The 26,857-nt window shown below is 44.2% G+C and overlaps 1 protein-coding gene across 3 annotated transcripts; it reads right to left on the minus strand.

The window, feature by feature from the left end:
• Positions 1–540: 540 nt before the first annotated feature.
• On the minus strand, positions 541–26,062 carry LOC138096436 (ATP-dependent RNA helicase DDX19B). Of its 3 annotated transcripts, none has more exons than XM_068992635.1 (12): positions 25,991–26,062; positions 12,140–12,188; positions 11,226–11,279; positions 9,864–9,999; positions 9,496–9,588; positions 7,262–7,364; positions 6,589–6,703; positions 5,049–5,226; positions 4,457–4,694; positions 3,762–3,924; positions 3,130–3,321; positions 541–2,803 (listed from the first exon to the last, which is right to left on the minus strand). In XM_068992635.1, exons 1-12 carry the CDS (start codon positions 26,060–26,062, stop codon positions 2,742–2,744), a joined length of 1,455 nt encoding a protein of 484 aa, XP_068848736.1. In that variant the 3' UTR covers positions 541–2,741. The 3 variants fall into 3 exon arrangements, with proteins under 3 accessions (XP_068848736.1, XP_068848735.1, XP_068848737.1); XM_068992634.1 differs by lacking the exon at positions 25,991–26,062 and adding an exon at positions 22,245–22,397; XM_068992636.1 differs by lacking the exons at positions 9,496–9,588; positions 25,991–26,062 and adding an exon at positions 22,245–22,397.
• Between the last annotated feature and the right edge of the window lie 795 nt (positions 26,063–26,857).

Below are 26,857 nucleotides of genomic sequence, written 5' to 3' on the forward strand. Positions count from 1 at the left end.
CTGATGTCATCTGTTCTTTCCAAACCTTCCCTTTGGGTTTCTCCCCAAAATTATTTCTGCCTAGTGTGTCTAAATTTTAAGAGCCACAAATTTCTTTTTGGAATAACAACAGTAAGTAGGTATTGCTGGTATCGGCCTTCTTTCTGATTAGCCAGCAGCCTCTGGTTTACCAGCAAGAAAAACATGAAGTTAAGGAGCCTGGCAACCGAGTAGGGCTCTTGGCCTGTGGGGACATCCCAGCTGCTCACGTTGGAGCAGTGTCAACTGTGAAACAGGATAGTACTATCAGGTGGTAACTAGTCTATGGAATAATACATAAATCTTCACCAGTACCAGCAACGAAAACATGCTGCTTTTTTGTGTGTGCTCAGAAATGATGTCTTAGTAACATGAACACATCATAATTAAGTTCCATTAAGCATCAATAAAGAATACATTAACAATTCATTAGTTTTTATGCATATAGTCAACGAACACTCCAAGAAATCAGTAAAATCTATTGTTTATGGATAATGAACATATCCAGAATTTTCCACTGGGCCAGAATCTTTTTCAAGCAAGTTTCTCTGTTCTAGGGCACAGTTTATCATTTCATACATAGGAACTTCATAAAAACAGCGAAAGACACTCTGGGGACTGAAGCTCATTAAGGGCTCAATACATTTTTACATCATTGGTGTCTCAAAATGGCACAAGGTCACAGAGACAGCTGTGACTCATTACCCCCCTGAAGCCAGGCACTGGCAGGAATGAGTATGGATGGCAGTGACACTGGGGGGACCTTCTAGAGCCATCCATAAAGTGAATCTTACCTTTTAAAAAGACACATACTCTTTTGGGAGTTTTTCCCCAGGAAAACACATGTAAACTCAGAATACTACATAAACTCCATGGAACCCATCCAGTGAGTTCTTAGGGGTCCAAGCCCCCAGATAAGGAACTGTTGACTTAGATTTCTCTCAGATACCCATGTATTCCTGCTGTTAGAGAGTCTGAAGCACATCCCTTCCTTTTCCTACTTAGATTTGGGGCTACTCAGTAGATAGGTCATCTGTGTTGCAAGAACGTGGGGTGTACTCAGCCTGCAGCCTCAGGAGGAGTCTGTACTCCTTTAATTATTGCCTTTAAGTTATTTCAGGGTTGGTCTGCAGGACTTTGTGTAAAATTTCTTCTCTTACAAGACTCCCAAGGTGGCTCAAAGTTGGCCAGAAGAACAAAGACTCAACACACTCAGGTGCCTGTAGGGGAACATGGCAAGACTGGTGGTCTGTGGTTCTCTCTGCAGTGTCTGTAGTCAGGGAAACCACCTGGGGGCTGGCATTGGCCCCTTCCCTTCCCAGGAGACAAATCTGGCTCTAAAACACAGAAATGCCTATAAGAAAGGCCTGGGATTCAAATAGTTCTCACCTCGGAAAATCCCTCTTACAGGCCTGATTCTAGACGAAGTGGCCCTTCTGTCAAAGAGCTGGAGAGGACTCCTCTTGGCTGGGGTTTCATATGCTCTTGCATCTCAGTTTCATGTCATCTGTGCTTCGTCACTCTGGGTACCAACAACTTTGGTTGGGTATGAGGAGGTTTCCATTCCTATTCTTTACTCAGACTTATGCACGAGATACCAAGTGAGGATGGAGCAGAGGCCTTAAGAGAGAGAGATGGCTGAGTCCACTGTGTCTCTTAGTTGCTCCTGTTTGTGTCCTGAGCACCACAGACGCAGACACTCAGAATTCCTTTATAATCAAGATGGCGAATTTTCTGAAACCATTCCCCAGCTCTGATTTAAACAAACAAACTTGCTTTCTGCAATCTAGAGGCAAAGCATTTGTGACTATTGCTGGTCACTTTTGGACCTGCCTTAAGCCTGGCCATTAGCAACTTGAAACACAGTGTTCACTGTTTCTCCAAACCAGATTACCTATTATTTGCTTAGAGCTGCTAAGAGGTCAAGGTGATATTAGGGATGTAAAAAAAGATGCTGAAAGGTCAGGCTGTGTGGCAAGCGAGGACTACCACTAATTCTTCATGATGGCTTCTCCAAAGGACTGTTCAAGCACAGGCAAGGGATCCGCCAGTTATCAGATGTGCATTCTATAACAGATCGCAGCTGCTGAGACTAGGCCATGGTCTGCAACAGACTGGTATACACCAAAGATGCCAGGTTGGCGTTTTGGGTCATGCTTAGCAAATCCCTTCCTGCTGTAGCCATCAGACAGTAGGGGCTTAAAACACTCAAATGAGCTGTCCCAACCCAAATTCAAAGCAGCAACTCACACGTCTCCTCAGCTGCCTCACACCACACACCAAACATGATGACTGGCTTACAGCCTAACCTACTTGGTCTCCCTCTGGTCTCTCTCCACCTCAACTCTGTGACTTCTGTAAGGGCTAGAGGCTGGCCTCAACACTTCTAAGCAGACAACAGGCTGGGCTGCCACTGAGACTCCTCAGCAAACGACCAGCCACAACATCTGGATTATGGTTATGATGGGGAAAACACTGGCCAAAAAACAATTGCCAAAAGGTAAATTTCTGTGTATTCACGCCTAATCTTCAAAAGTTCTGTAAACAATTTTTTTTTTCTACCTTCCCCCATCATTTGCACAATTTTTGTCAAGTCCAAACGTAATTTCAGATGAGGTAGGCAGTTTGTCTGCTCGTGCCGTCATCCTCGCGGGGACGGGCAGGCTGCGCCGTGGAAGCACTCGCGTCCCGGGCGGGGGCGGCACAGCGACTGCAGGAGCTCCTCAGTTGGCTATCTTCTCAATCTCGTCCAAGTCATCCGTGTCCAGTCTTTCTATTTTCTTATCTGAGGGGAGAGAGGCGGGTTCAGCGAGAGCCCCGCACAGATCACAGGGGACGCAGGCAGGGGAGGGGCAGCAGGCGGGGAGGACCCGGGGCTCCCCGGGACGTGCCCGCCCCCGCCGCAGGCCTCCCTGAGCCCCCGAGGCGCCCGGGACTGGGCGGGCACACGGCTGGCGGCGGCCAGGCCCCCGGCCCCTCGGCCCGGCTCGAGCGCTGCGGGAGCCGGGAGCACCTCCTGTCCTGGGGAAGGGCCTCTCGGGGCCATGGCGACACGCCCTCCCCGCCTGCCCCCGCGACCTGGCCCCGGCAGGGGGCTCTCCCGGGACTCACTGAAGTGCGCCTGGATCCTGTTCAGGATGTTCATGCTGTGCTTGCTGTCCACCATGTTCACCGCCAGGCCCCGCTTGCCAAAGCGGCCGGTGCGCCCGATCCGGTGCAGGTAGGTCTCGTTGTCCGGGTTCCCGTCCTTGTCCACCGGGAGGTCAAAGTTGATGACGACAGACACCTGCTCCACGTCGATCCCTGCGTGAGCGAAGAGTTGGACGGGAGTGAGGACGGGAGACAGAAATCGCCGCTGCCCGGTCAGGCCCACCCTCACCAAGCTCAGGCGGAAGGCAGGGTCTGCGACAGGCCAGCTCTGGGGCTGGGACACGGGCAGGTGGCAGGACCCAGAGGGAGAGGACGGGGCCGTCCCGCTGCTGGCCAAATTCCGGCATCAGTCGCACAGCCTCCGCTGGATCTGACGATCTGGAGAAGCAGCTGACGCCGCACTGGGGCCTCAAGAGCAGGCGCCGTCCTCGGCCACCAGCCAGGACTCCCGGCTTCTGTGGACGTTCTCCTCCGCTGAGGGAGCCCCACAGGCTCGCCCACAAAACAGCATCTCCCCCAAACCACCGCAGCCTCCCACACACGATCCCTCTGCGGCCCCGAGCCTGGCGGGCCAGGACCCAGTCTCTGCTCACCGCGGGCGCACACGTTGGTGGTGACCAGAACCTTCTCTTTGCCCTCTCGGAAGCGCTCAATCACTGCGGCCCTCTGCTCCACCACCATTTCACCGCTCAGCAGAGCCACCTGGTGGCCTTCTTTTGAGAGCTCCGCGGCCAGCCAGCTAGCTGTTTTGCGGGTCTGGAGTGAAAAGAATTGTTTTAAATGAAGATCCCTGCAAAAAAAAAAAAAGAAGACACCTGCAGAAAAGTGGCTTTTTTGCTGTTAACATATATGAACGCTCTACTGAGTTCAGTCAGCAAGATGGGCTTAAAGTTTCTGAATATTTTTTAGCAATATGATTTTGAGGGAATAAAGTATATCAGTAATCTTAGTGTTATTGTGGTTTGAGCCAAAGGTCTTCATTCTGAAAGGGTCTACATTCTTAATACTTTAAAATTATTTCATTGGAAGGTATTTGGAATTTTTTACCCCCAAGTAGTCTCTAAGAAGTAGGGACCAGAGAAGGTTAGGTCTTCAGTCTTCCCCTTACAACTCATTACAACCTGAGAGACTAGGTCCTGGGACTGATTTTATTTCCTTTCCAGCCACAGGCAGTTAACAGTCCCCGGCAATAAGTGGAGCTGTCTGAGTGGGAGGGGCGGGGCCACATCCTCCAGGGGCCCCCCCACCCCACAGGACACTGCCTCCCCCTGCTGCTGCTGCTACTCACATGGCAGAAGATCATGGCTTGAGCAATGGTGATGGCCCCGTAGATGTTACACAAGGCCTGGAACTTCTCGTCTCTGCTGTTGCACAGGACGTAATACTGCTTGATGGTGTCCAGTGTCTCCTCCTCTCGCTTCAGTTTGATGATGTTCGGGTCGGGCACTACTTTCTGGGCAAATTTCCAGACAGAGTCTTCAAAGGTGGCAGAGAAAAGCAGCATCTGGCAGTTCCTGGGCAGCATCCTGCAAGGGGAGCCCCAGGTGTCCAGCATGACCCTGACCCAGGCTTTCCCTGGAAGGACCAGGGCACAGCCTCCCCAGGCCTGATGACCTGCGTCCCCAGGAAGGGGCAGCGGGGAGCGGCTGTGGGGAGGAAGGGGGAGCAGACATGGGGCAGGGATGGGAGGCTGAGAATCCGAGTCTCCCTCCTTAACCCGGGCGGGGGGCGTGCTCAGCGCTGGCATGGAAATGGCCCATCAAACAAATGCCCCTGAGAGCTGTGAAGAGCCTGGCAGGGGCAAGAAGGGGAGTGTGAGGTGGCAGGAGCAGGAACTGCAGGCCAGGAGCCGAGAAGTCCCTCCTGGCCCGAGGCCCTACCTCTGGATGCGGATGCTCTGATCTTGGTGGCCCTGCGTGGCTATCATCACGTCAGCCTCGTCCAGAACAAACACCTTGATCTTCTTGGGGTCGATGAACTTGAGCTTGGAGCACCAGTCCAGAACGGTCCCCGGGGTGCCAATGACAATGTGCTCACTGATTTTCTGACCTCTTTCCACTGTGGAGACAAGATGTGTTCTGTTTCATGGGTATTTCCCATGAAAAGCCAGGTTCACCCTCCAAGCAATTTTAAAGCTATGATGTATTTTAAAGCAATTGTTTTGATGTTTGCATTAATATTTTAAGGTAAGGTCAGGATAGCATTATAGTATTTAATGAACATACACACAAAAAACAGATAATAGTGCTGATAAGATTTGGTAAAGGTATGAACCATGAGATGAAAACCTCTTCAGTAGTATTCTTTTACATTCTCTATAATCATCAACCTCTTTCAAGGATTTCATACCTGTATTTCTTCTTTGTCAATATTATTCTGCCTAGCCTGGGTCTGCATTTCCCCACAAGTAGACTTTTTGAAAGTTAGTTTGTTGTGAAACAAGCAAAAGTAGAGTGGATAAAGAAAATAATAAAAATATCTCCCAGAGTTAATTGCCATGAACATTCTAGAACATTTTTAATAGTGACATTTTAAAAATTAGGCTATTAAACAAATCCAGAATTCGTAACATTTTTTTTTCTTATTTGGATATCTTTTATTTCCTTTGTTTTGTCTAATTGCTCTGGCTAGGACTTCCAGTACTAACAGTGAATAGGAGTGTCAGAATTTGTAACATTTTCTAAGCAACTGGTCTGCTCAAAATAGATGTAACAAAGTTGCGGGGGTGGGGGTGGGGATGTGAAGGGACTATTCCAGAGTGCAAGAAACTAAAGAGACACCACAGCCAAATGTAATGCACATATACTGACTCAGTCTTGGCTCAACAAAAACCATAAACACTTCTGGAACAATTAGGGGGGAAATTAAAATGGAAAAGATGCTAGTGATCAGAGAATCTGTAATTTTGTTGGTTGTGATATGGGTATTGTCTGTCTGGTGAAGAATGCTCTTGCTATGAAATGCATACTAAATTACTTTGAAATAAAGAGTCGCAATGTGTACAGTTTTCTTTCGTTTTAAAAATATTTGGCTGCATGCACTGGGTCTTAGCTGTGGCACACGGGACCTTTTTTAAGCTGTGGCATGTGGGATCTTTAGTTGTGGCATGCAGACTTAGATGCGGGTTGTGGGATCTAGTTCCCTGACCAGGGATTGAACCTAGGCCTCCTGTTTTGGGGGCTCAGAGTCTTAGCCACTGGATCGCCAGGGAAGTCCCCTACAATTTACCTTCAAGTGATGCACCCTCCGTCCAAGATACACATAATGCACGTAAAGCGAATATGGCAAAGTGTTCACTTTTCGGATCCAGGTAGAAGGCACATGTGTTTATTGTAAATTTCAACTACTGCATATGTTTTTGGATTTTTCAAAATAAAAAGTTATTACCTTAATTAACTAGGATCACATATTCATACTCACACTTATTGCCACGAACAGCATAAGCTAGCTTCAGTTCCGGGTAAAATTTGCCCATCTGCTCAATCACTTTCCCTGTTTGAAGGGCAAGCTCGTATGTCGGGGAGAGGCACAGACACTGGTAGGGAAAGAGTGCAGAGAGAGAGTTCAAGACGCTCACTGTGACGCAATGGGGAGTTACTATTAGGACTTAATGATCCCTCCAGCTGAGGCTGGAGGGAAGAGTATACAGAGTGCACACCATTTGACTGTTTAAGCTGCAAAGTTGGAAGTACAGTTCTCAGGGGTCAGAACTCTGGCTGGGTAGACACTTGAGAACAGCTATTTGGCCACTGGAGTACCAGAAATCACATGTGAGCAGGGATCTGAAATTCCAGCTGGAGATTACCTTCCTTTTCTCTCACTCAGAAGGTTCTCAGAACTTCCTAATGGATGATAGAGATTAAGGAGCTTTTCCCTACAGCTAAAGGAGCATAGCCTGTAAGCACTATCCTAGAAATGGCATGTCATTGAAAAGGAAAAAGGATTTTTTATATTGGAAGATCAACCATGTTATTTGTGCTCAACTTAAGGGGTTCTGGTTGATGTAAAAAGTAATACATAGCTCATCTTTTAATTCATCAAATGGCATTTCCCTTCTAGTTATGAGTTAGAAAACTCAGCTTCAAGCCCTTACCTGGGGGTGTCTGTTGGCTGGTTCTACTTGGCTGAGCATGGCCAACACAAAGGCAGCTGTTTTACCAGTACCAGACTGTGACTGGGCAATTAAGTTCTGTGGGCTGCACAAGAAAACAAACTGTTTAGGAGTTTAAATCTCATGTATTCTTTCAGTGAATAAAAATGAAGAATAAAGCTTAATTAAATGAGTATCTCAGCTTGCTTGACAGGAGGCGGCTTTGGCTTCTATAGTAGAGTACATATGCTAGCTTCACAGATAGAGGATTTTATGGTGGAATTTGAACCACTTCTTATCTTTTATCTACTCTTGACATGGCAGTGAGTGATTCTTCTTTTCTGCTCAAAACCCTCCCATTCACTCCAGATTTCATTCAGAGAAAAAGTTAAAATTCTTATAATGCCCTATAACGTCCCACCTGATGGGGCTCCCCGCTAGTTCTCCGTTCTCATCTGCTACAGCTCCCTCACTCCACTCCACCACCGCAGCTGCCCCAGAGCTGCTCAGAACATACCAGCCATGCTTTCATCCTCGGGCTTCTGCAGCAGCTAGACACTGCCTGGGATAGCTGTCCCTGTGACAGCACGCCAACTCTCTCTTCTCCTTCAAGTCTCTGCTCAGATATCACCTATTTAATGAGATTCCACCCTAACTACGTGATTTAAAGTTGCAACTTACTTTGAAATGCCTTAAAAAGAAAGAGGTACTGGTGGGCCGATACATGATAAAGTACAGGAAAGTGTCAGTGAAAGAATCTAGGAGGTGCATATATAGGTGTTCACTATAAAACCCTTTCAGCTTTGTTGTATGTCTGAAAACTGCCATAATAAAACATTGGGGGTAAAACTGCAATCTTGGTCTTCCCAATCCCCCTCCTATCATGCTCTATTTATTTTTCTCCTTAGCACTTACCGCCTTTTTAAAAGAGAGCTTTATTGAGATGTAATTCATGTACCATGCAGTTCATCCATTTAAAGTATATAAGTCAATCTTTTTGGTATATGACTTTAATGATTTTTTTTAAATTGTGGTAAGATATATAACATAAAATTTGCCATTTTAAAGTATACAATTCAGTGGCATTAATTATATTTACAATCTATCACCTTTAAACATACTATGTATTTATTTTTAATAAAAATAAATCTATACTCCGAACTAGAATGTAAGCTCCTCGTGGGCAAAAATTTTCATCTGCTTTCTTCACTAAGTATCTAAGTTCCTAGTTCACGAATGTATCTAAGTGCCTAGTACAGTATGTGTCACAAACCAAGTCCTCAATAAATAAGTTAATGAAGGACAAGTATTAGAAAATTCTCAGAGCTCTTCTAACATTGACAGTCTAACAGTGAGCATCTTTGAAAGCATCAAGATCCATAAATACAAGTGGCAATTAGAAACAATATAATAAATATTCCATTTATTCATTTTAAGTATGCTCAAAATGTCATTAAAAAAAAAGACATTAACCATCTTGAAAAAATACCACTATTGTGACACAGGACATAAGAAACTTTGAGAGAATACAGACCTACAATATCTGTTTTCAGACAAATAGGGAAAGGGGTTTTCAGGGTTTAGGGTTTTATGCAATTTTATATAATCATGTGAAATATAAAAAGTTCCTTTTGTTCTAGAACCCTGTTCCTCAAAGTATGGTCTGACTCCAGCAGCACCAGCAGCACTGGGAAGCGTCTTAGAAATGGTGAGCCTCAGTCCCCACCCTAGACCCACTGAGGCCAGAATCTGCATTTTAATAAAGTCCCATGAGTTTCACCTGCCTCTGAAAGTGTGAGCAGCACTGCCCCAGAAAACAATGTTAGCAATGGTAGTGTTCTGATCGCCTCAATCCCTGTTTAGTTTTTGTCATCTACATTTGACACATATATTTACTTACTCATATAATGAAATCATGGTGTATATAAATGGTATAAATGTACATGTATTTACCAACATAGAAATATTATCATATAATTATCATATCAAAAAAAGTATTTAACCATTTTATATGGTTCCTTTAAGCAAAAAGTATACAAATCCAAGTTCACATAGAAAAACATCTAGAAGTCTCTACTCCAAATATTAATAGTGTGGGGGGAGGGAGATAACAAATTTTTTCCTTTCCCATTTTTCATTGTTTTCTAACTTCTAAAATGAACATGTATATATATATTTTTTTAATAATGAAAGTGAAAAAAAAGTAACATGGGATAGAGGTGCATCAGGACACATACGGCTCAGCAAGCATTAAAGGCAATGCATTCTCTTGTATCTTGGATGGACGGTTGAATCCCATGGCATAGACTCCTTGGAGAAGCTGTGGTTTCCTAGAAAAACAGTTTAAAATGAAAATCACAGTCTCTGGTTGAAGACAGAAGCCAAGTACTAGCTAACAATACTAAAATTGTGAATAGGGCTCGATGTATGTGTGTAGCTAAAGCTTTTACAAATTACCAGGAAATTTTACTCACTAACCCAAAACAGCTAAATTATTTTATTAAACTTGTATTAGCTAAAAATGTTCTGTAGTGATGAAAAAATACATGTTAACAGGCCTAAAATTTCTAGTTAAACACAAAGGGGAGAGTCAGAAGGTACTCACAGCCGAAGCTCCTCGAAGGACTTGACTGAGTAGAGTGGGGAGTTGGGATCCCGCTGCAGGACTTCCACTTGGTTGGTGTTATCGACAAGGTTGCTTCTGATCAGCTTGTTGAGTAAGGACTGGGCGGCTCTGTCCTCTATAGGAAAAAAGCATGAAAGTTTTTAGAAGTCCATGAAATCTAGCATGATCTCCTCTGAATTCAGCTGCCATTAGTATTTTAAGCAATAACATGTATTTGTACTGGGACTCCTAATTCAAGGTAGAGTTTAGTTCTGATTTATAAATATAATTAAAAGTTTATTAAAAGCAAAATTTATGATGCTCATATCATCTGTTGGGGCCTCATATTCTTCTCCAGAACTCTATTCCTAACAACTATCCTTTCTTGAAGTTCCTCCTCTCAAAACCCAAACATTTATTCTCCAATATGTACCCAATATAAATTTTAAAATGATGAGTTTAAAAACCCCATCACAATAATGGGGAAAAAAAACCAAATTGACAAAGTCTGTATCTTGATATTGGATAAGCTGTTTGCATCTTGTTATTCATGTTAAATTGTCAAAATATCATCAAATATAATTTTATTAGAAGATGGAGATGCAGGTTAAAATATCTTTTATAAAGACCTGTACAAGGTAATCATTCAGGGAATATTTCCTGCTGCTGTTGAAGTTTATCATCCGTTCAAAGTCAAATTTCTCTAAAATGTAAAGAATTAGAATCCCTTTAGAAAGAAAGAAAGAAAGAAAGTGAAGTCGCTCAGTTGTGTCTGACTCTTCGCGACCTCATGGACTGTAGCCTACCAGGTTCCTCCATCCATGGGATTCTCCAGGCAAGAATAAATACTGGAATGGGTTGCTATTTCCTTCTCCAGATCTTCCCAACCCAGGCACTGAACCCTGGGCTGGGCTCCCGCTAAAATGTGGCAGACGCTTTACCATCTGAGCCACCCGGGAAGTCCATTGGCAGGTCGGTATAAACCTCCTAGGATCCTTTTACCAATGACTATATTGAATTTTTACTAGCACTGTGGTGGTGGTGGTTTAGTCGCTAAGTCGTGTCTGACTTTGTGACCCCATGGACTGTAGCACGCCAGGCTCCTCCGCCCATGGAATTCCTCGGGCAAGAATACGGGAGTGGGTTGCCATTTCCTTCTCCTGGGGATCTTTGCAACCCAAGAATAGAACCTGGGTCCCCTGCATCACAGACAGATTCTTTACCGACTGAGTTAGGAGAGAACACGAGCACTGTGACGTCCATTAAACTCTAGCCAAGTCACGGCGCAAAAATGAAACCTCCTAACACTCCATTCTCTTAGACTGTAGAACTCCACGTATACATAACTCTAGGCTAGGTTACCTTTCTCTTCTTCATCAGCCTTCTCTGCATTAGCATTGGTCTTGACAACAGCACCTTTATCAGACACAAAGTGGCCGTCATTCAAAATCACATCCCATACCCAAGAGCTGAGACAGTTCAAATTCTATGAGACACTAGAAATGTAAAGGCCTGGGGAGCAAAAAAATAAATGAGGAAACCAAGCCACACATAAAAACATTTTATTGTTACTACATAAACAAAGGTATGAAAACTGATGCTTACTTTTTAGTTCTTTCCTATTCCAAGTCCTCACACTGAACCTCAAAAACTGAATCCCTCACAGCATCAACATTTCTCAAATGTTACAGAAAGATGATTACATGACCTTGATGCTCAACAGAGGAATACCTATGCAAATCATGTTTCATCAATATATAAACACCACAGTGCCATTAAGAGTCTATGCGTATAAACCGTTGATTAATAGAAAGATATTCAGTGTTGTAGTTATATTAAGATATACAGAAAAAGATCTGAGTAAGGTAAACGTTACAATTTCTCCCTTACAACTTTAAATACATGAACAAAAATTCAATAGACATCTTAGATTTTGTAGATATGATTTCAGAATAATTACAACAGGTTAGCCCTCAGGGTGCTCATACTTCGTCTATCTCATCTCAAATTCAGGAATATTTTAAAAAGTAAATAATCATTGGCAGTATATTTTCATGGTTAGTGATATATTTAATAATTTATAAGCCAATAGTTATCCTCATATTTATATGAAGCGTAACAAAACAATCCAGTTTGTTGATTCTCAAATCAAATAACTGCCAGTATCTGCCTGTCTCCTGTCTGGTATATATATAGTTTTTTTTTCCAGTTGTTATATTAAAATAAATACTAAAGGAAATCATTTTTTGTTTTCAAAATAGCATTTAGTTACTCACCATTGGCATCTGGTTTTATTTTCTCTTCCTTAAGATGCAAGTTGCTCAGCTAAATGGAGAATATGGGGGGAGAAGTGTCAGGAAAATCACTTAAAAGATTTTGCATCAATAGTGCCTCCCCCAGTGAAGCTGGGAAGAAATGAACCACTCTGGTGACCTATTATTCATTAGCCTATTCTGCTGGGCTCCTTTTGTTTACTAAATGTTAGACTGAGAATAAACAAAACATCCCACAAGTACAGCAGTACTGAAGCTGAAGCGCCTGTATTTTGGTCACCTGATGCAGAGAGCCACTGGAAAAGACCCTGATGCTGGCAAAGATCGAGGGCAAGAGGAAAAGTGGGTGACAGAGGATGAGATGGTTGGATAGCATCACCGATACAATGGACATGAATTTCAGCAAACTCTGGGAGTTAGTAAAGGACAGGGAAGCTTGGTGTGCTACAGTCCATGGGGTTTCAGAGTTGGACACGAGTTAGCAACAGCAGTAGAAAAAAATGGTTACACAACAGCTCAAAATCCACACTTCCTAACTGCAATCCCTAGAAATAATTATAATTTGTGAGTTTGCTTAATGCACTGATTACACACCTACTCACAGTCTCTCAACAGAATACCATGTGAGTTGTCCCTCTCATTTTTCAAACAAGAAACTTTAAAGAGGTACTGGAAAATGCAGTCATTCTTCAAACAGAACACTGAGGTGGGAGGTCTGTGATGAAAAGCATCCGTGGGCACGGATCAGTTATGCTTCAGGCTGGTTCAGGCCCCAGGGCCACAGCACGCCACGGTGCAGCCTCTTGTCCAGGCTGCCTTGTGCTGGAAGTCTGGTATTTAAATTGGGAACGGCCTAGAGCACCATGGCACACTGTGCAATCAAGGTACAGAACAGGATGAAGTGGAATAGAAAGGAAGCGGACAGAAGAAAGACGCTTTAAAGAAAGATTTAGTAGGACTTTGATCAGACACTGTTAGGGATATCCTAGAAGGACTCATCTCCCCTGTTATTATAAAAATTTGTCAATTATACCTCAATAAAGCCAAAAGGAAAAAAAAAGGAAAGACTAGAACAGAAGATAAAGTCAGGGGGTATTTCTATTTTTAGTTTACCTTTGGATCAAGGACAGAGCAGGTGCTCTAGTCAAAATATTAAGTAGGGCTTAAGACCCAGATAATCATGATGATGTGATCACTAATCTAGAACCAGAAATCTTGGAAAGTGAAGTCAAGTGGGCCTTAGAAAGCATCACTACTCACTCCAGTAATCTTGCCTGGGAAATCCTATGGACAGAGGAGCCTGGCAGGCAAAGAGTCAGACACGACTGAGGGAGGGGCAGGCACTCGCTAGAGGCCCCAGAGCTTTTGATGGCAGAGCCAGCACTGTGGCTGAGGACTCCCGACTCCCAGGCCTCTCCTGAGGGCTTTCCTGCCAAAGCAGGGGACGCGGGTTCCACCCCTGGTCTGGGAAGACTGCACGTGGCAGAGCAGCTGAGCCCATGCATCACAGCCACTGGGCTGGGGCTCTCGCGCCTGGGAGCTGCAGTACTGAGGTCTGTGGGCACCAGAGCCTGTGCTCCCCAACGAGAGGAGCCACCGCTGTGAGAAGCCCACGCCCCCCTAAAGAGCAGCCCCTGCTTGCCACAGCTAGAGAAAAGCTCCCGTCGCATGAAGACCCTGCACAACCATAAATAAAATCATTTAAAAAAAAAAAAAAAGAAAGCATCATTACGAACAAAGCTACTGGAGGTGACGGAATTCCAGTTGAGCTGTTTCAAATCCTGAAAGATGATGCTGTGAAAGTGCTGCACTCAATATGCTAGCAAATTTGGAAAACTCAGCAGTGGCCACAGGACTGGGAAAAGGTCAGTTTTCATTCTAATCCCAAAGAAAGGCAATGCGAAAGAATGCTCAAACTACCACACAATTATACTCATCTCACATGCTAGTAAAGTCATGCTCAAAATTCTCCAAGCCAGGCTTCAGCAACACGTGAACCGTGAACTCCCTGATGTTCAAGCTGGTTTTAGAAAAGGCAGAGGAACCAGAGATCAAATTGCCAACATCCGCTGGATCATGGTAAAAGCTTCCAGAAAAACATCTATTTCTGCTTTATTGACTATGCCAAAGCCTTTGTGTGGATCACAAGAAACTGTGGAAAATTCTGAAAGAGGTGGGAATACCAGACCACCTAACCTGCCTCTTGAGAAACCTATATGCAGGTCAGGAAGCAACAGTTAAAACTGGACATGGAACAACAGACTGGTTCCAAATAGGAAAAGGAGTACGTCAAGGCTGTATATTGTCACCCTGCTTATTTAACTTCTATGCAGAGTACATCATGAGAAATGCTGGACTGGAAGAAACCCAAGCTGGAATAAAGATTGCTGGGAGAAATATCAATAACCTCAGATATGCAGATGACACCACCCTTATGGCAGAAAGTGAAGAGGAACTTAAAAGCCTCTTGATGAAAGTGAAAGAGGAGAGTGAAAAAGTTGGCTTAAAGCTCAACATTCAGAAAACGAAGATCATGGCATCCAGTCCCATCACTTCATGGGAAATAGATGGGAAAACAGTGGAAACAGTGTCAGACTTTACTTTTTGGGGCTCCCAAATCACTGCAGATGGTGATTGCAGCCATGAAATTAAAAAATGCTTACTCCTTGGAAGAAAAGTTATGACCAACCTAGATAGTATATTCAAAAGCCTTTACTTTGCCAACTAAGGTCCGTCTAGTCAAGGCTATGGTTTTTCCAGTGGTCACGTATGGATGTGAAAGTTGGACTGTGAAGAAAGCTGAGCGCCGAAGAATTGATGCTTTTGAACTGTGGTGTTGGAGAAGACTCTTGAGAGTCTCTTGGACTGCAAGGAGATCCAACCAGTCCATTCTGAAGGAGATCAGCCCTGGGATTTCTTTGGAAGGAATGATGCTAAAGCTGAAACTCCAGTACTTTGGCCACCTCATGCGAAGAGTTGACTCATTGGAAAAGACTCTGATGCTGGGAGGGATTGGAGGCAGGAGGAGAAGGGGACGACAGAGGATGAGATGGCGGATGAGATGGCTGGATGGCATCACTGACTCGATGGACGTGAATCTGAGTGAACTCTGGGAGTTGGTGATGGACAGGGAGGCCTGGTGTGCTGTGATTCATGCGGTCACAAAGAGTCGGACACGACTGAGCGACTGAACTGAACTGAACTGAAGACATCGTGGAGAGAAGGGAAAAAGAATGAAAATCACCATTATCAAATGGCTGCTTCTTAAAGCACCACCTGCACAGGTTTTCTATGTCTTGAGGTTCATTTCTGTTTTTTAAGTGGAGAGAGGAATGAAAAAACATTTAATGAGTGGTCAGCTGGGAATGGAGGAACTTCACTTCTACTGATGGAAACTGTAAAGGGATTTTCTGGTGTCTGTCTACTTTGGTGTTGGGGTGGAGGGAAGAGGAAGGGGGAAAAGACACTGGAGAGGCTGGCAAGAAGGGAAATTGGCAAATAAGGAAACCACTATAAACAGTAACAATCCTTCATTAATTCTGAAGGACACAGAGCACACTGATAGATAATGAGGAAACCAGCACAGTGTATGAAATATAAAGTGAAAGCCACTCAGTTGTGTCTGACTCTGCGACCCCAGGGACTGTCCATGGAATTGTCCAGGCCAGAATACTGGAGTGGGTAGCTGGTCCCTTCTCCAGGGGATCTTCCCAACTCAGAGATCGAATGCTTGGCAGGCAAATTCTTTACCACTGAGCCACCTGGGAAGCCCCATATATGTAGTAGGTGCTTAATATATTCTAGTCATCACTGAAGGAGTCTTCCACATCCTGCTGATGAACCTAGTTTAAGCCTAGTATTTAAGGCTGTTAAAAAAAAACCAGACAGACTTACTGGCAATATTTACAAGAGCAGGGTTACTAGTACTCCTAGGGTGACAACTGCTACCTAAAATAAGTGACAGGTTGATGTATAAGTTAGAAATATCCTTTACTGTCATATTCAATGATAAAAGGACAACCTATTCTTTTGTTGGTATATTGTTAAAACTGAAGCTAACAGAGTAAATAAAGTAGTTAAATAAAATGCCATCAACTTTCTCTATACATTGCAACAATGTAAATGAAATCAAGAGATGTTCTGATTACAGTGTATCAGAATTCTGGAGAGGTTCCAGCAGATTCTGAAAAGATACTCTGGCCCTCACTTGGCTGTAGCAATCTCAAAGCCTATACAGCAAAAGCACCAGGACAATGAAGTTTACATCATCCACTACAGTGTCAGTGAACTGAATGCTGAAACTTCTGATTAAGTCCAGTTACTTCAGATTTCTTCCTTTGCTTTGCTTGGACCAAAAGGAGAAACCAGTTTCTCTTGCAACTTCACTCAACACCACTTTGCAATCTAAGAAGATTAACCAAAAGCCAAAATACCCACCTTATAATATCTACATTTTTAATGCCTTTAATTAATATATTAGTTTTAAAGATATGTAAAAATAATTGGAAACTGTAAGTTATACACTGTATTTTATTCAAAAGCTACTTGAGAAAGGATTGTTTGCTTTTCTTAAGCCATACCTTGCAGCATGAGGGATCCTAGTTCCCCAACCAGGAATTGAACCTGTGCCCCGCTCATTTGGAGTGCAGAGTCCCAACCACTGGACCAGCAGGGCAGTCCCAAGAGAGGGCTCTTGCCACAGCAGAAGGAAGATCTGATGGTGAGGGAGCTCTGCTGAACGAGGACTGCCCTGCGCACAGCAGTGAGTTAGGCAACTGCAGGCCTCGCGGCCCAGAGTGCCGCTCCCTCTGCCCTCCTCTGAACTGGAATTTCCCAAGAAGCAAGAAGAGCAAATAGGGACGAGGAAGGGGACATAAACAGGATCTAATACTTTCTTAAAGGAGTAAAAACTGGAGCTAGAGGAATATTTAAAATACAAGGGCTTCCTTTGTGGCTCAGTGGTAAGGAATCTGCCTGCCAATGCAGGAGACATTGGTTCAGTCCCTGGGTCAGGAAGATCCCCCGGAGGAGGAAATGGCAACCCTCTCCAGTGTTCTTGCCCGGAAAAATCCCATGGACAAAGGAGCCTGGCGGGCTACAGTGCTGGGGTTGCAGAGTTGGACACGATTTAGCACGTAAACAACAACCTTGCACTGTGCATGTCACAGTCACCCGCATCATGCCATCCCTGTGGAGGTTCTCAGGGGGAGTTCCACAGAACAGAAGGACACAGGTGTCTTTACTCATTTGTTCAGTTTCAGAATAAAACTTATCCAGGTTCAGCTAGTCTCTACAACATGAACCAGTAATTTAAAAGATTCCTGCAAAGAAACTGAATTATAGAAAACTACAACCATAATAACAGCCACTACTTAAACAGCACTTACTTCAGGCATGTCCGAAAATTAATGAGGTGGACACTCTGTTTATCCCCATTTAACAGATGTGGGAACTGGAGCACAGAAAGTTCAGTAATTCGCCAGAAGTCATACAGCTAATAAGGGAGGGACCCAGAATACGAATCCAAGTCTGTCTGGTTACAAAGTCTTAGGTCTTAACTTCTACACAATAGAACCTCTCATAGGTGATACTAATCTCAAAAAAATAATAAAGATGATACAATGATGCAGTCACTTTGGAAAACAGTATAGCAGTTCTTCAAAACTTAAACACAGAGTTACTATATCATCCAGCAATGCCACTTCTAGATACATACCCAAGTGATTGAAAATGTATGTTCATACAAAAACTTGTACCTGATGATCGTACCAACATTATTCATAATAGCTAAAAAGTAGAAATAATTCAAATGCTCATCAGTGGACACCGATGAATAGATAAATAAAATGTGGCATATCTATATATCATCATTTGGCAACAAAAATCAAGGAAGTATTGATATATGCCGCAACTTGGATGAACCCTGAAAATGTGCTCAGTGAAAGAAGCCAGCCACAGAAGAGCACGTATGATGGGATTCCATTTACATGCGACGTCCTGAATAGGCAGATCTAAAGAGACAGAAAACAGATTAGTGGCTACAAAGGGCTGGGCCGAGGAGAAATAGGGGGTTTGGGATGATGAAAATGTTCTAAAATTGCCTGTGGTAATGTTGATCCAATCTTCCTACTACATAAAAAATCAACTCAAAATGGATCATAGTCATAAATGTGACATTTAAAGCCATAAATCTTCTGGAAGAAAATACAGGTGAAAAACTTTGTGGACTTGGGTAAGGTATATTTCTTAGAACACAGAAAGAACTAATCATGAAAAAATTGACAAATTAGAACTAGCCAACATTGAAAATATCTGTTCTTCAAAAAGTACTGTTAAGAAAATTTAAATGTTAAGTTTCAGTCAGGGAGAATATTTATGCAAATGACATATTTTATAAAGGACTTGTATCCAGAATACATGAAGAATTCTCACAACTCAATAATAAGAAAACAATCATTTTTTTAAATTGTCAATCAGTTTTTTTTAAATTGGCAAAAGATCTGAAAAGCCACTACAAGAAGTCATACCAGTGGCAAAGCACATAAAGAGACGCTCAACATCATTAGTCATTCAGTTCAGTTCAGTCAGTCAGTCGTGTCTGACTCTTTGGGACCCCACAGACTGCAGCTTCCCGGTCCATCATCAACTCCCAGAGTTTACTCAAACTCATGTCCATGGAGTCGGTGATGCCATCCAACCATCTCATCATCTGTCATCCCCTTCTCCAGCCTTCAATCTTTCCCAACATCAGGGTCTTTTCAAATGAGTCAGCTCTTCACATCAGGTCGCCAAAGTATTGGAGTTTCAGCTTCAACATCATTCCTTCCAGTGAATATTCAGGAGTGATTTCCTTTAGGATGGACTGGTTGGATCTCCTTGCAGTCATTAGGGAAATGTAACTTAAAGCCTTGTAAGATATCACTATACACCTATTAGAATGGAGGAACAAACTGGCCATGCTGCGCTGCTGAGAATGGGAGGCAACTAGAGCTCTCACATGTTGCTGGTGGTAATACAAAATGCTATAGCCCTTTGGAAAACAGTTTGGTACATAACTTACAAAGTTAAACATACACCTAACATATAACCCAGCAAATCACACTACTAGATATCTACCAAAGAGAAATGCAGACATAAGTCCATACCAAAATCTGTATATGCTAATGCATATAACAGCTTTATTCATAAATACCCTCAAACTAGAAAATACCCAAATGTTCATCGACAGAAGGTTAAGCAAGCTGTGGTACACCCATACATGGAATACTACCCAGCAATAAAAAAAGGACAAACTACTGAAAGCCAGATTTTTCAAAAGGTTTGCAATACTGTATAATACCACTTATACTATATTTTGGAAAAGGTATAAGTAAAATGACAGAAAACATATTAGCAGCTGCCAGAGAAGGGTAGAGACAAGAAAGTGAATGCAAAAAAAATTTGGGGGAACTTTTTAGAGTGGTGGGAACGTTCTATATCTTGATTGTGGTGGTAGTGACAGGACTGTATGCCTCTGTCAAAATTCACAGAATTGTAGCACAAGGTGAATTTTACTTTAAACTATATCACAATAAACTTGACTTAAATTTTTTTTAAAATTAATGAGATTCAACATTCAGCTAATAAGAGTCTGAAATGAGGGAATGAAAATAAAAACAAAGAAGAAATCAACAATGAAAAATTTCAAGAAAACTTCCCATAACACAAGGGCAAGAGTTTTCAGAATGAAGTTCCCACCCCGTGCCTAATAAAATGAATGAAAATAAACCCATATCAAGACACATTATCATGAAATTTCTGATGAATGGAGACAAACAGAAGATTCTTCAAGCTTAGAAAGAGAAAAGGGGTCACATCAGTAATCAGGATGGTCTCCGACATCTCAACAACAAATACAGAAATCTAACAGGCAGTAGAACAATGTCTTTAAAATTTGGCAGGTGGGGATTCTCTAGTGGCTCAGCGGTAGAGAATCTCTCTGCTAGTGCAGGAGACATAGGTTGAATCCCTGACCTGGGAAGATGCCACATGTCATGGAGCGACTGAGCCCGGGGACCACAAGTACTGAGCTTGTGCTCTAGAACCTGAGCCCAGGAGCTGCGACTCCTGAACCCGCAAACCGCAGATACTGAAGCCCACACACCCTAGAGCCCATGCTCTGCGATAAGAGAAACCGTGGTGAGAAGCCCACAGGTCACAGCTAGAGAAAAGCCTAAGCAGCAGTGAAGACCCAGCACAGACAGAAATTTAAAAAAAATTTTTTAATTGGCAGGAAGATAATTTCCAACCTACAATTAATGCTACACCCAGCAATACTATTATTCAAATGGTAGGGCAAAATAAGCTAATTTCAGAAAGGCAATATCTTAAAAAACTGACTTCCCATATACCTTCAGAAAGCTGATAGATATATGACTGCACCAAATCCAGAAAGATGTAGAGGGGGGTGAAGAAATGAAAGCATCCAGTACAAGAGAAGAGGGGCAAGTCCCCTGAATGAGGGCGAAGAGAAATTTGCCCTGTTCCCCTCCAGCCCCTAAAACAAATTGGGGCAATTCGTACAGTTCAAAACAGGCTACAAGACCTTGGAGAAAGAGAACTAACAGAATACTTGGTGTGTGGGGACATCTTGAGATAAACTTAGATGATTAGCAAAGAGCCTGAGGTTGAACTGGTGATAAGCACAAAACAAAAACATAAATTCCAAGGAAAAAATGGTATAGGAAAAATATTTGAGTTATTAATATAAACACAGAAAACTGATCTAACTAAAATCACAGTGGAAAGATGAGGAATAGGAAGGTGTGCTTCTATGGTGGGAAAAGGAGGATGGACCAAAGTGTCAAAATCAATAAACACCTAAAACAGAAAACTGAAGAAGTAGCAAAGCAAGCATGTAATTCAGGGAACAAGGAGGTCAATATCGTAGATCAATGTCAAGAGAAACAGCAGTTTTCTTCGGGGAGGAAAAAACTGACTCCTTAGGTGCATATGAAACTTTATCACTTATAAAAAAAAAATACTAAGTTTCTGTTCTCCAGAAATTCACAGACAACCTAGATAGCATATTAAAAAGCAGAGATATTACTTTGCCAACAAAGTTCCCTCTAGTCAAGGCTATGGTTTTTCCAGTGGTCATGTATGGATGTGAGAGTTGGACTGGGAAGAAAGCTGAGCTCCGAAGAATTGATGCTTTTGAACTGTGGTGTTGGAGAAGACTCTTGAGAGTCCCTTGGACTGCAAGGAGATCCAACCAGTCCATTCTGAAGGAGATCAGCCCTGGGATTTCTTTGCAGGGAATGATGCTGAAGCTGAAACTCCAGTACTTTGGCCACCTCATGCGAAGAGTTGACTCATTGGAAAAGACTCTGATCCTGGGAGGGATTGGGGGCAGGAGGAGAAGGGGACGACAGAGGATGACATGGCTGGATGGCATCACCGACTCGATGGACATGAGTTTGTGTGAACTCTGGGAGTTGGTGATGGACAGGGAGGCCTGGCGTGCTGCGATTCATGGGGTCGCAAAGAGTCGGACACGACTGAGCGACTGAACTGAACTGAGGTACCAAAAAAGCGGGTTCAAAGCACTATCATGATGCGAGTGTTTAGGCGGGAAAAATTAATTCTACACAGTACTGTTTAACATATAACTTGCTTACTGTGTGTCAGGACCACAACAAAGTTAAGCGGATCACGAGAGGATTTACTGACTGCCGGGCCCACAGAGTGTATCATTCATCATCAATGGGCAAGCTGAGGAAGCACACAAACATGAGTAAGCCATGGTTCCTGGACACAAGCAGCTCAGAATGGGGAAGTGGAAAATGACACCTAAATAGGTGATTATTACAGTTCAGGGCGGTAAGTGCAATCCTGACTCCAGGAAGACCGGCGGGCGGCTGGCTCTTTCCCGATGGGAGCGCTCACCTGTGCTTACGTAACTTGGGGGAGGCTGGCGGGTGGGGAAACAAAGCCAGCTCAGGGTCCAGGCTCCATCCCCACAAGCACCCCATCCCGGCTCGGACCAACCCAGAGAGTGACTTTTTCCAGGATCTGATCCCCGGCCAGAACTGGCCCCCTGACCCTTTCAAGGCTGAAACCAACTCACCGACTCGGCTGCCGCTTCCTGCTCGTCCACCGCCAGGGCCCATGAGTCGGTGGCCATGGTCACGGGCACAGGCTGGGACGCAGGTGCTGGCGAACGCGGCGGCTTGTGCGGCGCGATCAGCAATCCTGAGACTCCGGCCCCGGGGAGGGGGAAGTCACTCTCTCTGGAGCTGGGGACCGGAAGCGGCGCGCCCCAGTGACGTCAGAGCCCGCGCCGGCCTGCTGAACCCTCTCCCTCTTTGGGCTGGCGTTTTTGTCGCCTTCAAACCTCCACCTCTTCATTGCTCTTAAGTTTCTTATCCAACTTCCAGAACTGTAGACTAAGGTAGTATGTTAAAGTGCCTAAGCTCCTGTCAACTGGCTCTCCAACCAAAGAGCAAAACCACATTTTCCTCCAGCACAGTGACATAGAACATGCTCATATACATTGAATGTACCAATACACAAAACCATTATGGATTTCCTTACCCTACTTGCTCTCCACCCGGGTGCCCTTTCCCAATGAAATCTCCTGCTTTGTCAGCACATGTGTCTCATTTCCGAGTGTTAAACAAGAGCCCAGTTTCCGGCCCTGGAAGGGGTCTGCCTTCCTGCAATAAATGGCGACTCTTGTGGGGACTCTTCCTCACTGAGACTGATATCCTGACCACTCGGGGTACTCAGAGACCAGCTTGCCTGCCAATGGACCAGACCCAGCAGCCGCAACTGGGACCGTTTTGTCCCTGGTCTCCTCCTGACACGGACAACTGGCCAGAGTGCCCCGACCGGTAAAGAACAAGAGACTTTATTGACCTCTCTCCCCTTCCCTCTCTTTCCTCTCCTTAACCCTTCCTATCCTTCCCTGTTTTTCTAGTCCCCCTGTCCTGGACGCAGGAATCTGGTCGAAAGGCCCTCAGCCTGAGCTGAGGATTGGAGACTGATCACCTCCTCTTGGAAGAGAACTCGAATTCTGGTTCTGATTTCTGGTGGGGCCGAGTTCCAGTCCTCCCTTCTCTGGAGGCCCAGGGAAAAGTCCCATAATGCCTGGGTATCTGTAGGTGGCAGGAGACTTCTGTAAGTCCACCCCTTTTGCTCCCTCCTCTTCTGCCTCCTCCCCCTTCTTTCAACCTGGCTTCTTTTCCTCTCTTCAACATCTTTGATGTTCTGTGTCTCTATAGGAAGTTTTGCTTCCCTGGTGGCGCAGAGGTTAAAGCGTCTGCCTGCAATGTGGGAGACCTGGGTTCGATCCCTGGGTCAGGAAGGTCCCCTGGAGAAGGAAATGGCAACCCACTCCAGTATTCTTGCCTGGAGAATCCCATGGACGGAGGAGCCTGGTGGGCAACAGTCCACGGGTTGCAAAGAGTTGGACACGACTGTGCTACTTCACTTTCTTTCACTTTCTCTTTCATATGCACTGAATGTACCAATACACAAAACCATCATGGACAGTGAGCAAAATGAATCTAAAGCAAGCAGATTTTCTTTTTCCTTCGCCTTTCGGGTTGGTAAATTTTTAATACCCAGGTGTTAGCTAGAGTATTGGGAATCAGCCGTCTCAAACACCGTTTGATTAAAATTTTGTCCCACAGACTTATGTGGCAACAGCACTTACAGGAATCTAACCAAAATCACTTCAGATGGTGACTGCAGCCATGAAATTAAAAGACACTTACTCCTTGGAAGAAAATTATGACCAACCTAAATAGCATATTCAAAAGCAGAGACATTACTTTGCCAACAAAGGTCCATCTGGTCAAGGCTATAGTTTTTCCAGTGGTCATGTATGGATGTGAGAGTTGGACTGAGCTGAGAAGAATTGATGCTTTTGAACTGTGGTGTTGCAGAAGACTCTTGAGAGTCCCTTGGACTGCAAGAAGATCCAACCAGTCCATCCTAAAGGAGATCAGCCCTGGGTGTTCTTTGGAAGGAATGATGCTAAAGCTGAAACTCCAGTACTTTGGCCACCTCATGCAGAGTTGACTCATTAGAAAAGACTCCGATGCTGGGATGGATTGGGGGCAGGAGGAGAAGGGGACGACAGAAGATGAGGTGGCTGGATGGCATCACCGACTCGATGGACGTGAGTCTGCGTGAACTCTGGGGGATGGTGATGGACAGGGAGGCCTGGCGTGCTGCGATTCATGGGGTCGCAAAGAGTCAGACACGACTGGGCGGCTGAACTGAACTGAACTGAACCCTGAAAAATACTCAATGAGGGTGCTGGGGAAATGTGTTCCAGGTAGAATATCAGAGACAAAGAGCAAGTAGGTTTGTGGAACGAAAAGTTTCTGGAATGATGACAAGAATCAGCGATGAAATTGGTAGGAGGCTGATGAAAAAGGACCGAGTGGAGCAGCTTAATGAGCAAATGAGTTCATTCGAGGGAACACCCCATTCTGGTGTGACTTTTAGAGTTAGCTTTGTCTGGGCTAGAATCCCAGCTGTCTCACATAAGCATTCTATGATTGGGAGCATTTTTTAAAAGGAATAAAAATGTATATATTGGGCTTTAAGAAGAGGTAAAATAAGGAAAAAGGATAAAATAAGGATTAAGTGTTAACAGTTTAACTGGGATCAAACAAGATCTCTTTCCTTGTTACTTCACTAGAAGGAAGCTGGGCAATTTCTCTGAAACCTGAGAAATGAATCCCTACTTCTCCCGCTATGCCACTAATGCACCACAACAAGTTAATTTCAAATAGTGGGCTCTACGTGGAATTTTACTTGTAAAGTGTAAGTAAAAATGTTTCGAAAAGGGTAAAGCAGTTCCTGCAGTCCTCTTCTTGCCAGGATTCTTTTTCTCCAACACTTTTTACAGTGTTAATTTGGAGAAGATTCTTTTGGACCCTGCAGATGAGAATGTGCTGGAAGAAAAAATTAAATATGCATATGGCAGGCCATGACCTACATCTCATTATGTGAGAAGCAACCCTGGGACTCTTTTGCCAAATTATATTGATCACAGGAGTAAAAGTGGTTAACCTTTAAGTTTAATGAGTTTAAAGATAAATCATCAAAGATGCAGGGCTGTATACAATAGAATTCACTTGTGCAAACAAAACAAACACAAATATGCTTGTACATACTATAGAAAATGTATAATACACACACAAAAGTGGTATCAGTGGCTGCTTCTACTGAGAGGCTCTAAAGTCTGGACTGGGAGGAAACTGCGTACAGTTCATCCTATGAAAGTTATTTTTCATGTGCATGTTTTCCTTTTAAAATTGTATTTCAGACAAACAGGAAAAGGAATTCTGTAACAGACAACAGTTATGATTCAAATGAAGCCCCTGCATTGCCATCCCAAGAGACACTCTCCTGAATTTTAGTGCTTATCTTCCCCATAAACGCTTTTAGTGTGTATAGATTTTTCTTAAAAACAAACAAACTTAACAAGCCTCAGGATTCCAGACTTTCCTATGTCCACCTTCAACACCTACACAGTGTGAGACTCCTGCTAAGAAGAAACTAGTTTCCAAAGTAGGGCACGGAGCGAGGAATCCAGGGATTTTAAATTCAATCGCCTGCATCCTGCCTCCTCTGAAATCATGGTAAACACCCATCTCACGGTTCGAGGATTCAGCATCACAAGGTTAAGAGCCTTCTGCCCAGTGCCTGGTCTGTGGCGAACATTTGATTAAATACCAGCTATTATTATTATTCCTATTCCCCACCGCCCACCCCCCGCCCCCGTTGGGGGGTCGGGAGAAGGAGACACCTAAGTACGGGAAAGAGGCTCTCACACCTACGCTCAGAGATACTCACATCACGCACAGGCAGAGCAAGCCGAAAGCGCCCTAAGGCGCGGCCACGTACCCGGCCAGCAGCCCCCGCCATCGCCACTCAGCATGGCGGTTACCGGGCCAACGGCCGCTCACAGCCAGAGCCTCATTGGCTGATGCATGGAAGCCGGTCCCACCAGCCAATCAGAGGAGGGGGCAGCAAGCGTTGTGCCTGCGCACCTGGGTGCCTAAGTTTCCTTTGCTGTTCAGTTCAGTTCAGTTCAGCCGCCCAGTCGTGTCCGACTCTTTGAGACCCCATGAATTGCAGCACGCCAGGCCTCCCTGTCCATCACCAAACTCCCGGAGTTCACTCAAACTCACGCCCATCGAATCGGTGATGCCATTCAGCCATCTCATCCTCTGTCGTCCCCTTCTCCTCCTGCCCCCATTCCCTCCCAGCACCAGTCTTTTCCAATGAGTCAACACTTCGCATTGAGGTGGCCAAAGTACTGGAGCTTCAGCTTTAGCATCATTCCTTCCAAAGAACACCCAGGGCTGATCTCCTTCAGAATGGACTGGTTGAATCTCCTTGCAGTCCAAGGGACTCTCAAGAGTCTTCTCCAACACCACAGTTCAAAAGCATCAATTCTTCGGCGCTCAGCTTTCTTCACAGTCCAACTTTCACATCCATACGTGACCACTGGAAAAACCATAGCCTTGACCAGACAGACCTTTGTTGGCAAAGTAATGTCTCTGCTTTTGAATATGCTATCTAGGTTGGTCATAACTTTCCTTCCAAGGAGTAAGCGTCTTTTAATTTCATAGCTGCAGTAACCATCTGCAATGATTTGGGAGCCCCAAAAGTAAAGGCTGACACTGTTTCCACCTCTGCTGTTACTGGCAGGTAATA

This window comes from Capricornis sumatraensis, chromosome 20 (genome assembly GCF_032405125.1).
Source record: "Capricornis sumatraensis isolate serow.1 chromosome 20, serow.2, whole genome shotgun sequence".
Lineage (NCBI taxonomy): Eukaryota > Metazoa > Chordata > Mammalia > Artiodactyla > Bovidae > Capricornis > Capricornis sumatraensis.